The sequence below is a fragment of the Ochotona princeps genome, chromosome 2, assembly GCF_030435755.1.
Source record: "Ochotona princeps isolate mOchPri1 chromosome 2, mOchPri1.hap1, whole genome shotgun sequence".
Lineage (NCBI taxonomy): Eukaryota > Metazoa > Chordata > Mammalia > Lagomorpha > Ochotonidae > Ochotona > Ochotona princeps.
In genome coordinates, this window is record NC_080833.1 from 62,515,859 (window position 1) to 62,531,328 (window position 15,470).

Here is a 15,470-nt window from a genome sequence, read left to right on the forward strand (position 1 = left end):
GGGTCTCCCACATGGGTGCAGGGTCCCAAGGCTTTGGGCCTTCCTCGACTGGTTTGCCAGAGCACAAGCAGTGAGCTGGACGGGAAGCAGGGCTGCTGGGATTAGAACTGGCACCCATATGGGATCCCGGCACATGCAAGATGAGGACTTTTAGCTGCTAGGCTACCATGCTGGGCCCTCGAAATCTTTAAAGTAAGATCCTTGGAACACTTCTTCACATCAAGGTCTCTAAAGCATCATCAAACGACTGCCCCACCTCCCAGGGTGCTGATGTAGCTTGACATCAAGGAGTGGCCTCTGCCCCTCTCCTTTGCAGATTCAGGAGGAAAAAAAAATGACTGAAACATTTCCCACCACCTTCCTCAGTATCTGAACCTCCCCACCCTAATCAGAGGACCACATGGGCTTGCATTCCTCTCAACTATGTAAACATACTAAAAAGAAAATTAAAATTTAAAGATTAAAATACTGCTGCACTCCCCAAATGGCTGCAACAGCCAGTGCTACTCCAGAATAAAGCTAGGATCCAAAAACTTCTTGGTTTCTCACATGGGAGGCAGGGACACCAGCACTTGGGCTGTCATTTGCTGCCTTCCCAGGAATATTAACAGGAAGCTGGGTCAGAAGTGGAGCAGCCAGAACTCAAATATGTGTTTTAACAAGGCATGCTGACAGCATATTTAGTGGCTGCTTATTTGGCTATGCCAGGATGGTTTCCTTTCTAGTCCAGTTTTCAGTAGTATTCTCAAATTTTATTCCTCTTTTCTGCTGCTAAAACATGCCTTCCATAAAATCTCTTCAATGCATACTCTCAACCTGTGTTTCTGCCTTACCTCCCATACTTAATCTAATTAGCTTACATTTGTTCAGTGGTGCAAACTGATCTCAAGTAGCATTTTTTAAACTTTCAGCCTTCATGCCTTGCTTGGGCTCTATTGTTTGCTTGGAAGTGATTTTATTTATTGTTATTTTTATGTCTGTTATTCAATATCATCCAACTTCTTATAGACACCAATACACTCAGTCTGCAAGGCATCTTTGTTTTCAGGAAATCCGTCCTCTCCTTTAAATGTTCATGGTGCTTTGTTGACTTTATGCTGGCTCATAGTCTGCTTTGTATTTTATTTTTATGCACCTGCTACCTCTCCTCTCAGACTTAGAACTCCTGGAGGGAGTGCTTCAAAGCAGGAAAGAACTCTTCAGAACAAAATGAATGGAAGCACTCCTTCACTAATTATTCAGACTTACACAAGTTGAAAGTAGAAAACAAATCCATTTGTAGCCACATGGAAGAAACTAGAAGACAGTTTGCTAAGTAAAATGGGCTGGGTACAAAAAGACAAATATTGCATTTGTTCAGTCATTTGTAGAATTAAACTAACAGTTGCTCTACCAGAAGCAGAAAGTGGAACAGTGATGCCCATAAAACAGGGAGGTAGAAACGAAAGGTTGGCTAGCAGGCACCACATCATAGACAGGACAGCTTAGTGTGCTCTTCAACAGCGCAGTGTGTGATTTTAGTCAATGGTTTATTTATTTATTTATTTATTTACTTTTAATAATTTTGCCGTTTGTTTCACCGAAAAGCTCAATAGAAGTTCCTACAATTCCTTTTTTAAAAAGATTTATTTATTTTTACTGGAAAGGCAGATATACAAAGAGAAGGAGAGACAGAGAGGAAGATCTTTTGTCAGATGGTTCACTCCCCAAGTGGCCGCAATGGCTGGAGCTGAGCCAATCCGAAGCCAGCAGCCAGGAGCTCTTCTGGGTCTCCCATGCCGATTCAGGGTCCCAATGCTTTGGGCCATCCTTGACTGCTTTCCCAGGCCACAAGGAGGGAGCTGGATGGGAAGCTGGATGGGAAGCGGGGCCACCGGGATTAGAACCAGCGACCCTTATGGGATCCCGGCACGTGCGAGGTGAGGACTTCAACCACTATGCTATCACGCCAGGCCCAATATTTTATTTTTATTAAAGTAGGCAGGAGGGGAGTTTGGAATGTTCCCGCACATAGAAATAATGAATGCTTGGGAGGTGGAAGTGGTAATTGATCATTACACATTGTATATATGTATCGAATTGTCGCACTAAAACCCATGAATATGTACAGTTCATGTGTCAAGTTTTAGATTTATTGAAAGGAAGAGTTATTTAGAGAGAGAGAAACAGAGACAGAAAGAGACAGAACATCTTCCAGCTGATAGCTTACTCCCTATATGGTTGCAACAGCTGGAGCTGGGCCAAAGCAGGGACCGCTGGGGCTTCCTAACGGTCCTTCAAGCAGATGCAGGAGTCCAAGCTCTTGGGCCGTCTTCTGCTCCTTTCCCAGGCACATGAGAAGCATGCTGGGTTCAAAGTGGGGCTAGCCGGGGACTCCAGTCAGTGCTCACATGGAATGCCCGCTCTGCAAATGGTGGCTTTGCCAGATAAGCCACAGTGCCAGCATCCTATGCGTCACTTTTTTTAAAAAACAGCTGTCATTCTACCAATGGAGAAAAATGTATTTTATTCCGTATCTAATTGTTAGTTACTTCTAAAAGTGTCTAGGACTTCTGGGACATACTCAGTTTTTACTCATTTCCTGTGAAGTTATCAAACGTGCTTCTGTGGGTGACCCTGTGCTGACAGCTGCGAAGACCAGCATCTCTAAGTCCTCCCTGGCTGGCTGAGCAGCTGCAGGGGGAGAGGCCTCACTCCAGGTCACCTGGGTTCTCCCCTGAGGCAGGGTGTTGAACTGGAAGGCCATGTGTCTTCTCTGTGACATAATTATTATGCTCTGAAAGCCTGTGGCTCGGCGGGTCACATACCTATTGTAGGAACACCGTGAGACTTTGTAAACTGTGCTTGCAATGAAATGCCCAGTCACTGCATTCGACCGCCTCCCTCTCCTGCCTGTACAGCCATCACATGCACATTCATTCTTCACTCCCCTACTCTCTGTTGGAGACTGACACACCTCACTGTGCCTCAAGGGGAGGTGGGGGGTGGTGACTTCAGGCCCCTCTTCACCGATTCTCTTACAAATGATCGAGAGCTGAGGTCCTGGAGCACATACACTCACTGCCTGTGTGAGGAAGATCCTTAACCTCTGAGATCTGAAAGGGTCCTGAAATGTCCTTACAGCTTGCTGGTCGTGGTCACTTCTGTCTCCAGAGAAACCACATTGTTGAAAAGCCTAATGCTGTGATTACTGAACCTTCCTCTTCTTAATAAAAGGATCAGGGAGTTTCCAAGCCTTGCAGGAAGTTTGGACTTACCTGGTCAATTTCCTCATGCTTTCCTGAAGGAGGAAATGAGGCCGGTGATCACCCAGTTGCTTAGTGGCAGAGCAAGACCTTACAAATGGCACTGATAGGCAAAGAAAAATGAGGAAACTGGATCTCTATATCTCTAATAGAGTAGGGCACTTCAAGAAGTTCACAGAAAAGACATATTCTGAAACTTTGTGTACAGATTTCAGAACACTTTTGTGCTAAAAGTAACCTATATTTTAATTTTATTTTCCTTTGACTTTTTGGAGGACTTCCATGTGTCCTTGTATCAATTTACCTGCGTTATTCTGTTGGTCTTCTGCAATGTCAATTACTGTGTTTTTGATGGCTTAAGATTATTACTGAAATTCTAGTAGGTGATTATCATTCCAGTCTTATAGACAAGTAATCCGGCATCTATGATGGTGAAGTTCCCAGTCCAGGAGTGCTCAGCAATGTGAGACAATGCACCATGCGCTCTCTCAAGAGAAGCTGTTATCTGATGACCGACAGACAGGTGCCCTTCCAGCTGGTGGCATAAGAGGAAAAGGAAAACAGTTCTTATCCTCACATAGATGGTAAAGATGGCTGGATTCTCTTCCAGTTACTCCGTGCTCTCATCTCTTCGCTCAGTCACCGTGGCCGTTCCAACAAGCTTCCTGCCCTCTTGCCTCTTGCCTCTCATACCTTGTCTTAGATGTCACCCATGCCCATGGCTTCCATCATTCTCTTACCTCAGACACTGCATACTTTATTCAAGTCCTAGTCCATCTCCCCAGCTGTAGCCACTTATCAACAATTGCCTGCTGTGCCTGCCGCAAAGTGCATAAACTCAGGGTTAAAAGCATAGGACTTCTCTTTCCTGCAACCCCCTTTTGGAATTCTTCTTTTCTTCCTCATATGCTGATACACTTAACTGTGCTTTTTTTGTTCCTTTTCTATATCTGCCTTCAATATCTTTTCAAAGATAACTCATATCTTACCTCCTCTATCATGACTTCCCCCATATTTAATTTTTTAAGGCAGCATTTAATGAGAACATACATGACAGAGAATAAAACAGACACAGGTTGTGACCTGCAGCACCTATAAATAATGAACTGCATCATAACGCTAGCTATATAATACTATATAATAACTGCTTTGCGTGGAAAGCATTGGATGAGGACAACTTAATATACTTTCTGGTTTTAAAGTTGACTTATTTCTGGAAGGAGTTTCATAGCTATCAAGTTGGAATTTTTTCATATCTGTGGGAAGATCTGCTGGTCGAATCTGTTAGCATGATTCACATCTGGTTCCTGGGAATACTCCAGCCACACTCCAGGGTTTTTGCTGACTGTGAGATCTTATAGGTAGCTGATAATCAATTGGTCGATCCCTGGTGGGAAAAGTTCTTGGAGTATTTCTATGTGGATGAAATCCCAGCTTGGACCCTGTTTGCTTCTTCGAAAGCTGATTGGGTAGTACTGGCTGGAATTGAAATGCCCTGGAGCTTGAATGAAACACACATGGCACTCTTTCATGTGAATTCAGCAAAAAGCTGGCCGGGAAACAAATGACAGTCAAAGAGCTTGCACTGCTGTGGTAGTGAATTTCCCCTTTGAAGATTCTGTTAGGAGAGTTTTCCCCTCCAGTATCACTATGTTATAAACCTAATGAATATGTTCAGTGGTCTGGGGATATATAACAACTTAATGGAAACCATTTTAGATCAGCTCTTACTTCTGATCTTAGTATCAAGATAATTTTGGTATCTGGCTACACTTCTCATAAAAAGATGGAAAGAAATGGTTTTTAATGATTCTGAGATAGCAGTGATAGAATAGCGTTACCCATATGCTGTAGCATGCTGGTCACACAAACCATCTGACTCTGCTCTCATACACACACAGTGCACATCTTGCACACATACAGGTATGCACACTGCAGGCATGGTACTTCAAGGCAATCAAGGCCCATCAAGGATACTCCCTAGTGTGGTTTATTTTCTGCTTTTAAGTTCCATTAAGGCCCATTTGAGAATGACTATTTCGTAATACCTCACACTTGATAAAACCAGTTCAAGAGCAAGTTGCATGCCCACGACTATCACGTGCGACAATAACAACATAGATAAAAAAAAACTGCATGAGCAGAAAACAAAATTATTTTAAAAGAAGTTTCCAAAAAAACAAAAGTGAATAATTTTATTTTTAAAAGGCTATATTTTAATGTTCATGAAATAATAAGTTGTTAGCATTTTTCATGTTTTATATCAGATTTTTTCAATATTCCTAATATAAACTGAAAGACATATCTGTGCTCATGCATTTTTAGCATTGTAAAAATATCTTGATCTCCAAGCAAACATATGAAAAAGATACAATTGTAGAATTTCAGAATTTCTTATTTTGTCATTTTTATTAAAGTTGAAAAAAGTCAAAGCTTTTGATTTCTCTTTATCTTCCTTACCTTCTAAAAACACAAGGATATTTCAAGTTTCTTATCACAGATGATAAAATGAATTGCTTATTCATCAGTTCACATAATAAAACAGACACTACAGTTAGTTAACAGTTAGTTAATTAAATATAGCTAGTTAAATGACAGTATAAATGATTTCTAGCCATTCTACTTTTTCCATTTACATGGAACCAAATGCTGACTTAGGACTTACCAAAGAAAAGGAATATTGTTTTTTTCTTTTTAAAAAAGATTTATTTATTTTTATTGGAGAGTCAGATATACAAAGAGGAGGAGAGACAAAGAGGAAGGTCTTCCATCCGATGATTCACTCCCCAAGTGGCCTCAAAGGCCTGTTCGATGTCAGGAGCCTCTTCCAGGTCTCCCACACTCGTTCAGGGTCCCAAGGCTTTGGGCTGTCCTCCACTGCTTTCCCAGCCCACGGGTAGGGAGCTGGATGGGATGTGGGGCCATTGGGGTTAGAACCAGAGCCTGTTTGGGATCCCTCAGCATGCAAGACGAGGACCTCAGCCACCATGCTACTGCGCCAGACCCAGGAATATTACTGTTAAGCCTGGTATCTTTTGTGCTGATTTTATTTAGGACTAGTAAGGCCATCTTGTTCCACCTCAGTAAAACTGGAACCCAACTCTCAGACCTGAAATAGTCTTCCAAGATACTTACAAGCTGAAGCTCGTCAAGGGCTTCCTGTCCAGCAAGCCGATGAATGGATGCAGGATGAAAGACTCTTTCCAGCAGCCTACACGGGTGCAACAAGCTCTCAGAGGAAAATCACCGCCAGATGGGTGAGTGGCTCCATGGCCTCAGTTCTGAGCACTACATCCACCTGGCTATGCAGAATTGAATTTCACTATTACTCAGTTTTTGTCATTTATTGGAGAAAAAGTAAAGGTTAAAGGACTGTAAAAATGCCATCCAATTTGCCAGCATCACAAATCTGAGCTAATGCCAGAATTAAAACAGAAGAGGAGAAAGTAAATGTCAGGACAGTTGGAATTTCAGTGAAATTCCTGTTGCCTACCCAAAAGGAGCCACGTCATCTGCAAACAGAATTCAACCTGGGTTAAACAAATCTCACACTGGGTTGGAATGTCACTCCAGGGACATCATTCACGCTAACCCTGGCGTGGGTGCAATGGTGGGGATGGGAGGAGACTCCGACTAGAAGGATGCCCTTTCCTAGCTTCTCAGAGAAGCCCAGACAAGCCTTCTGCTGAGGCAGGAAGTGGGTGGGAAAGTGACGTGGTCAATGGTGCTGAAATCACTTAGTCAAGAACATATCCCTACTAGCAGTTGTTCAGCACTGTCTATGTTCCCTCAGTAATGAGTACAATTCAGATCATCTCAGCAGTGTGAGGAGGTTCGCTTCAATTTTGAACTGAAAAAGCCTCTGAAACAGTGAAGTACTTTGTCCATCATCGTACAACGACAGGATGACTTTGGCCTCCGAGCTTGTCCTGTCTTGGACTCTAAAGCTCGTGTGAATCATCATTATGCTGGGTCAGCCAGTTGCTTTGACTTTTCTAAAGTCCTAGCGTTGTTCAGAACTCATCTATGGACCTTTCATTTCCCCCCTCCCCCTGGGTGTACCTTCCTCCCCGATCCTTCGTAGACCTGTGGTTTCTTATAGGCAAGGAAAAATGAAATAAGACAAAGGAAAAGACCAAGTTGGGAAGAAGGAAATAAGAAAAATTCTGAAAGCGATCATATTGAAAGAGTAAAATAGCAACTCACCACAGAAAAGCTTGGCTGACACACAAGAGCACTGCAAAAAAGAGGCAGTTCTGTTTTAATCTTTAAATCATAAATCATTTTTTTGTTTGTTTGAGCTAAATGCATCTGCTGATGAGTTTATTGTAACAGTCTGCTTCACTGCTGTTTACCAGAGGAGTAAAATATATTTTATTTGCTTAGTTACCAGTTTCAGCTTTGTTGACTTTCTTTTTCAGTAGATTAATGAGCTGGATGCAGGAGGCACACCACTTCCTCTCACATTGGCCTTTTAGATCTCCCCCCCTTATTATTCTTTTTCTGGGTGTCAATGGTTTTCTCAACATCTTATTCTCATTTTTCTCCTTTCTGAGCAGACACATGCTAGAGTGCAGCTTCATGACTAGAAGACTGTGCAGAGTCCATGGCTTTAGAATCATGGATCAAGTCTCGATTCTGTAATTTTTATGCAGATTGCAAAACATCTCTCTTCTTTGATAATCCTCTCACACCTTTGCCAACCACAAATGTGGCATGTTTTTGAGCCAGTGGTAGATGACATTTTTTTAATACTTGCAGTTTACTCATTTATTTTAATTATTCAGAAACGGGCAAGTAGAGAAGCCAACACAAGTTAGATTTAAAGATGAAAGGCGGAATTACTTTAAATTAAAAAATGAATTTATGGTTGGTAAATACAGCATTACCAACCCTTGGTATAGAAGCCATTATAATGTTGCTGCCAGGTTATATATATATATATAAACCTTTTAGTCCAGATTATTAGAAAGTTGTACATGAAGAAGGGTGTTCAGTCTGACCTGATGTTAAGAGGGTCCATGACAGATATCCTCAGTCCACACCTTGTGTAAGGTTGTAATCAATTGTCACAACTAAGATCACATTTGCCGTAATGGGGTGTTGGCTTTGTTTTCCAGGTGATGGTAGGTTTGCTAAACACTATAAATAATGGTCGTCTTTACTCCCCATTTTAGTCCCCAAACAAAAACATGGTATTTGGGAAAGAACTTGAAAGAAGTAATTGAGTCATGATATGTGTTTCAGTGTGCATGTAGTGTATAAATTGTGTATGTACATTATTAGCATATATTATCCATTTAATATTCCTGAATAATGAGTTATATCATAAGCTTACAGGGCTTAATTTCTTTTTGTAGATTTTAAATTATCTATTTAAAGTGAATCAATTTCGTATATTTCCCAATACAGATTTAAGAGCATAGTGACACTTCCCATCCTCTCCCCCCTTCTGTCCACGTTCTGAACCCCACATTCTCCTCCTTCCTTTCTTTGTTTTTTTTAATTGTTAAAACAGCATACTTTCGGTTCACTTCACAATCACAGGTTTAACAGTGGATTAGGTAAACTCAACAACTAGCAAGTAGAAAAAAAAAGGACACAGGAAGACTGTAAGCAGAATTAGATAACTCATATAAAAAATAATTTTTGCAATCTGTAAAATTTCAGTAGAACATGCATCTGTTGTTGATAAATTATGTATTTTCATTAATGATTTATTGAATTGTATTCTCATAAAAATATCTACATGAAAAATATTACAAATTTCAAAACTTCCATGATAATATTTGCATGAAACTGGACAAAGCCTTAAGATACCATTTCACATACTATGGTCTGCAATAATGATTTTGGTTGAATTTTGTCCCCGTATCTTATGCCAAGAAAGCTTGATTTATAAAGCATGTTCTCCAATCCAGAACCAGATAATACTAAAGATAATTACTATGCCTGGTTAGAATTTAAGAGCAATTTCCTGAGGTTCCACTTGTAAAAGTGAAACAACACACTTTGGAATGAGTGCTGGTCAGCTATACACTGGAAGGAAAGTATGGAATTACTGCATAAAGCCCATTCTCAAGCATCAGCCTAGATAATAATCACACCATGGTTAATAATCCCAAGGACTGTTTCATTGTGTGACTTTACTACGTAGATATACAATTCCTTTTAAACTTTTCAAGCACAAAGAAAAAATAAATCAGTCTGGTTGCACACAGGTTGTTTATATATATATTATCCAAAGGTGAAAGTTATTAAAATCTAAAACAATTTTAATTTCCTCTGGAAGTTAAGCTACATTTTATTTTAAATAAGAAAAGAATTATTAGGCATATTAACAAATATCTAATTAGATTTAGAACATTTTAAAAGAACACTGAAAAGTCTAAAAACATTGCTTTATGTTTTGAGACTCATTGAACCATAAAGGAAAACAAATTTTGAATGTTTAATCTATAATTCCTACAAAATACTAACTCTTGTACATCCCTTAAGGTATGTATGGGCTTAAGAAAAATTGTAGCCTGAGATAATCCAGTGATAACAACAGTAAATATTACTTTGGAAAATTATTAGTGTTCACACTTTTAATTTTTCTGAACTCATTCTGCCTTGATAATGATGAAAGTTTTATCCTGAATATGGGGAAAACTAAAGGAGGGACTGATCATATTTTTGGCAAATTAAAACAAAAAAATTAGTTTAGGACTTTTTTTCAAGTCACATTCATTTAGCTTGGAGTTTCTTTGGATAAATGATTAGTTTCAATTATTTGATTTGGTAGTGTCAAAGAAAATTTTAAAAGATAAACCCAGATTAAAAAAATAACTTAGGCACTAGGTACAGATAAAGTACTGTCATCAGGATGGTGGCATTGTAGGATGCTGTGTAAGCCAAGGCGTATGATGATCCCATCCATGTTAGAATGGAGTCTTGGCTACTTCATTTCCAACACAAGTGCTAATGTACCTGAGAAAGCAATGGATGATGGGACCCTGCCACTGAAGTGGGTGGCAGGTGGAATTCCCAGCTCCTGGCTTCAGCCTGGCTCTGCCCTGGTCATTGCAGCCATTTTGGGGAGTGAACCCACAGATGTAAGAGCTCTCTCGTTCTCCCGTCCCCTTCTTCTTCCTTCTCTTTACTCTGCCTTTCAAGAAAATAAAAACAAATCCTTGAAAGGGCCATTGCACACTATCCTTCAAATACATCATTTTAAAAAATCTTAAAAAGATATTGTCATGGCACAGTGAGGTTTAAAAACAAAAGTTTTCATCATTTCTGTCTTAAACAAAAAAGATACACAATTATTTCTTATCTAAATCTTTATTAGAAGAAAATTTGATTTAAAACAATGTATAACAGCAAATTTCATTAAATATTAAACAGTTTTTGTTATCAAAGATACTTAGACAATATGTTCCTAATATTTCTGCACAGCAGAAGTACACTGATTATAGAGCTCAGAATGTCAAGTGCTCAAGTGAGTTTATTTTTGGCACAAAAGTTTCTAGTCACATTTAAAGAAATGTGATAACAGATAAACTCATAGATACTCATTATGATTGATTCACAAAGTTTTCACGATTATCATTGTGGAACTGATATTCTGTAAGGGCAAATGTTTCTTGTGAACTCTTTCTGTAGCAATAAGTAACAGACTGAATTAATTTTAAAGTAGCAGTACTAGTAAAATTAAAAACTGAGTAAGAAGCCAGATTCTTGTTCACATTAGCCAGTAACATTAACATTAGTAAGCTGATTATTTTATATCAAAATTTCAAAAATGAAATGACATATATAGAACAAGCTTTAGTGAAAATAAACAGTTTATTGTGAAGCTGTTCAGGACATGACATCTGTGAGTACCCTCTTGAGGGGTAGTTTCCCTTTGTAACTCCTAGAAGTTTCCCTTTCAATCTGTAAAACACCAAGAAATGTGATTTTACTGTATTTTCATAGGTCTACCATAGAAAAGATTACATTTAAAACTTCTATTTAAAAACAAACCTAACAAGCATCTTTTCAGTTTTTTTTTTTCTCTTGCGTATAGTACACATTAGTGAATGGCCACTAGGTGCAAGGGAAATTGCTTATGCTGCACAGTATATTCTAATAGTGAGGCTATCGAACATGCTAAAATGACAGATGGTTCCCAATCAGTGAGCTAAGGAGGAAAACAAATGTAAGAAGACTTGTTTTTAATCATTAAGCATTGCAGGTTTTAAATTTTTTAAAACAATGTTTGTAAACTTGCCCACAAAAGCTGGGTAGGTAACATTAAACAGCCAGTAAGGCACTTTGTCAGAGGATGAAGTACTAAAGGCTGAATGATGGGCAATTTGCTTAATAGGAAACATTTCTATACTTAGCAAAGTCTGGAGCAGGCAATCCTTTTTACTGGTTTACTGTCAAACAGGAGTGGGGAAGGTTTTAAAAATTTTTCTTTTACTTTGTTTTCCAATCTTCCCTGCAGAAGTATTTCAGTTGTAATTTTAAAAATATACTAGGAGCTATCCTTTTAAATAATGCATCATTTTCACTTTAATATTTAAAAGAATATTAACATATTCAGTAGGTATTTTCAAAACATCCAAGCCACTCTATTTAAAAATGAATTACAAAACAAAAGTTCTCAATATAAAAATGTTCCATGTTATTAACAATTCCCTTGCGACTTCTGATGGCTTCACATGTTACATATAAGCTTTGGTATAAAACATGCAAATACAAGCCAACAAGGTTGTGAATACAGTGTTGCTAAACACAGAAACTAGTGGTGCAGACACAGCAGGTAGAGAAAGGTAACAGACCGCTCCAGGATGATCAGTTTTGCTCTTCTACTGGCGCTTAGTTCCTATATCGTCCTTCATTAAAATCTTCAGCAAAGATTCGGTCATAAAATAAGGTCTTGTAACGGTACCACTGTTTCTGTCTAAATCTTCCACTAAGGAGGAAGAATGGCACAGAGTAAATAGCAAAGCAATGCTGTAAGAGAAGTAACATCGCCCTCTGCTGCATACTTGTCTTACAGCAATTCAAAATACCACTTTTTACAAACAGCACAGTTAGGCATTCACATTATTGTAAACGTAGGTATGATAAAATGATCAGCCCTTGTTATTATGACAGTAAAAAATGATTTTATCCAGGCCGGATTTTGCTAGTATTGCATACTCCAAAGTTACATGCTTGAGGAATTAAATTTTACCTTCTGTTTCTCAATTTATTTTCTAACACGCTTGTTCAAAACTATTTGCTTTGCTAACAACATTGTAAATAGTACAGCCTTGAAAATTAAGATTTTAAAAATTTTGCCATACAGAATTTCATCCATTCAACCACAAGTTGCACTATTACTCTTTCCTTTCACAGTAGTTATGAGTTTAATTGCTTTGTAGAAAAGCAGCTTTTAAATTTCTTCTGAAAACCAGCACACATTTTTACCCTATGCATTACAGTTACAAATAGCAGTAATAAACAGAGAATATTTTCTTCTAGTTTAAGCCTAGAGTCCGGTTAAACGGACATTTTCTCACATGTCGATGTACATTTTTATTCAAGTAGTTTTCCAACTTTTATGTGTATCAGAACCAACTGGAAACTTTATAAGATTTCATACAGTGCCCATAATACTATAGTCTCTTGAGTAACGCACAGGCATCTGTACTTGTAACAAGTTCTGTTAGCGATCACTATTCTAACTGATCTTTGTTGTAGCTTCTAACTGTTTAATAATAAATAGTAATATTATTTAACTAGAAAATCTAGTGATCTAAATTTAGTAATCTAGAAAATAGGTTATCTCTCTTCATTGCTTCAACAGATTGAGAGTGAAAAGGGGATTTTGTCAAAATGCAAAGCCACATTATAATTTGGACTACAATAATCTCAAGAAAGTAAGTCAAGAACAAGTTGGAATGAACCACTATTCTGAAAATGTTCCCTATTACTATTAATTAGCTTTTTGCTATTTAACTGCCAAGGAGTCCATCTAAGTTCTTATACTTCGAGATAATTAAATCAGTAATTGTAGTAATTTGTGACACAGTGATACATTTCTGACACTGTTCTTGGATGTGTGGATTGTATTCAGATCCACACATTGTATCAGCATGTTCCTTTCTATCCGTATACAAATAATGCTTGTAAACAAGTCTAGTGTAAAAGTCAAATACATTAACAGAGTCAATGCTTCTTTTGGAGTGCTTCTTTTAACTGTTAGCAATGTCAAATGCATTTGCGTACATAAGGTTGACAGGCAAGGTACCATATGTCTGATTCATGCTTTGCTCTGCCATGTAAGACTTAGGCATGGCTCTCAGCAACTGGCTTGTTGCTCTGTCTAGCATGTGCGGGTGTGGTGAGAACTCTTCTCCCAAACCTTGCAGGGAGATTTCCTAACACTCAGTAAATTCCTTGTCAAAGTACCAGATTAGGTACCCTGTGGAAGGTTAACACTTTTCCTTAGGGTACACACTTAAAGTGCCTTACTTATCTTTTCTCATTTCTCACTGAAAGTTGAGCTAAAATGAAACCTTTTGTTGAACAAAGCTATACAATTTCTTTAATCTGGAGATACAGGTATGCTCAACAAAAGGTAAATCATTCTCTGAGACAAATCTATACTGGTCTTCTACTTGGTGGGAATAAGAAATTTGAATAAGAGACAAAAATCATAAATTATGTGACATTTTCAGTTTTCTTCAATAAGCTTTCACAGTAGCCAGAAATTCCTATCATTGAAAATGACATTCCAGAACTTAGGTTCAACTTTTAAATATAATTTCACTACTAAAGGATCAGCTATAAAAGTTCTACAGTAATTTTAATCCAATAATGCTCTCTGTAGAACCTGTGTAACATTAATGACTGTTTGCTATAAACTTGAAGTTACTGAAATATACTCCCTAGGGAACCATTCATATAAGTTTAATCACAGTTTAGAGAGTTGTCCACCAGCTTGAACAGTATAAATGTAACCATAGCACCATATTTACAAATCTAGTACCATATGGTGGTTAGCTATAGGTCATTATTTTTATGGCTAATTGATTACACATTTCAAAAAATTGCCTGAATATCCTTTACAAATATACAGTTATAAAAAGGAAGGCTATCAAAGTGCTGCAAAGGAAACAGCACACTGAGTTATAAAAGAGATTGAAACATTCTCGGCTATAGATTTTTAAAAAGGTCTGACATTAACACTTTGCTCTGCAGCCGGGACCTGCATATAAAAGTATTCTACTTCACAGAGGCCACTGTCATCAAAAACCTGATACCTCAGATGGTATCAGGTGCTGACCTGTGTGAAATATCACAGAAATGTTACATTACTCAAAACCAACATCTTCAAGTTACAGTTGGCCTCATTGACAAGACCTCAAGGACACTGTTTGGAGCTTTTCTGCTCTTTCTGCTTCTGGGGAATGAGTTGCTTCTTGAACAAAATTCCATGCAGGTTAGGGGTTATGAAGTAGGGCTTTTCTGCAGATCCATCATTTCTTTCCAGATCTTCACCTGTATGTGCAGCAGCCAAAGCAGGGCAAAAGCAGCGTGTCACACCAGGACAATTATATGTGTTTGTGTAAATTGGCGAATCAAAGGGGGGAAAAATCAGAGAAATCTGTTAGAAAGTCACATGTAACACAAACCCATGCAGCTAAGGTGCAGATGCTTGATAAAGCAAGATGCCGCAACCCTGCCAGGAAGTACTAAGATTCCCACCAATCCCTTTCAGTCCCAAAGAGATCAATATTGAGAAATGAATTGTTAATAAGCTCTTTCATGTCTATTATTTCATTTTTTCAATTTGGAGAATTAATTTGTTGCTGAATTAAATGCTTGTACATTTTTGATGGATTCTGTGCAATCATATATTATATATCATAAACCAATAATATTAAGCATTTAGACTTACCACTTCTTTATTTTTGTGTTTGTGGTCAACCAGTTCCTCTCTTGAAGATCTTAATACAATATGTGGTCTGTTATTGTACACTAGGATTGTTGCACTGTGCTATAGAACACCAACACCTCCTACCTCCACCTGACTGCTCTTTGTTATCCATCATCTTACCCTCTGTTGCCCTGCTCTTTCTCCTTTGTCTGCCTCTGTAATCATTATTTTAAATTCAAATAGACTGTATCTATTTAATTTCCCTGTAAGAGGAAGAACACACTGCATATGTCCTGTATCTAGCTTATTTAAGTTAGCATAAT

The 15,470-nt window shown here is 38.3% G+C and overlaps 1 protein-coding gene across 9 annotated transcripts in view; it reads right to left on the reverse strand.

Annotated features, from left to right (window-relative positions):
* Nucleotides 1-10,929: 10,929 nt before the first annotated feature.
* Nucleotides 10,930-15,470, reverse strand: part of SLC44A5 (solute carrier family 44 member 5) — a 369,267-nt gene continuing 364,726 nt past the window's right edge. For all 9 annotated transcript variants that reach the window (XM_058658158.1, XM_058658145.1, XM_058658136.1 and 6 more), the window contains one exon: nt 10,930-12,192. In XM_058658158.1, the coding sequence (XP_058514141.1) occupies nt 12,086-12,192 (107 nt within the window). In that variant the 3' untranslated portion in view covers nt 10,930-12,085. The remainder of the gene's footprint in view (nt 12,193-15,470) is intronic.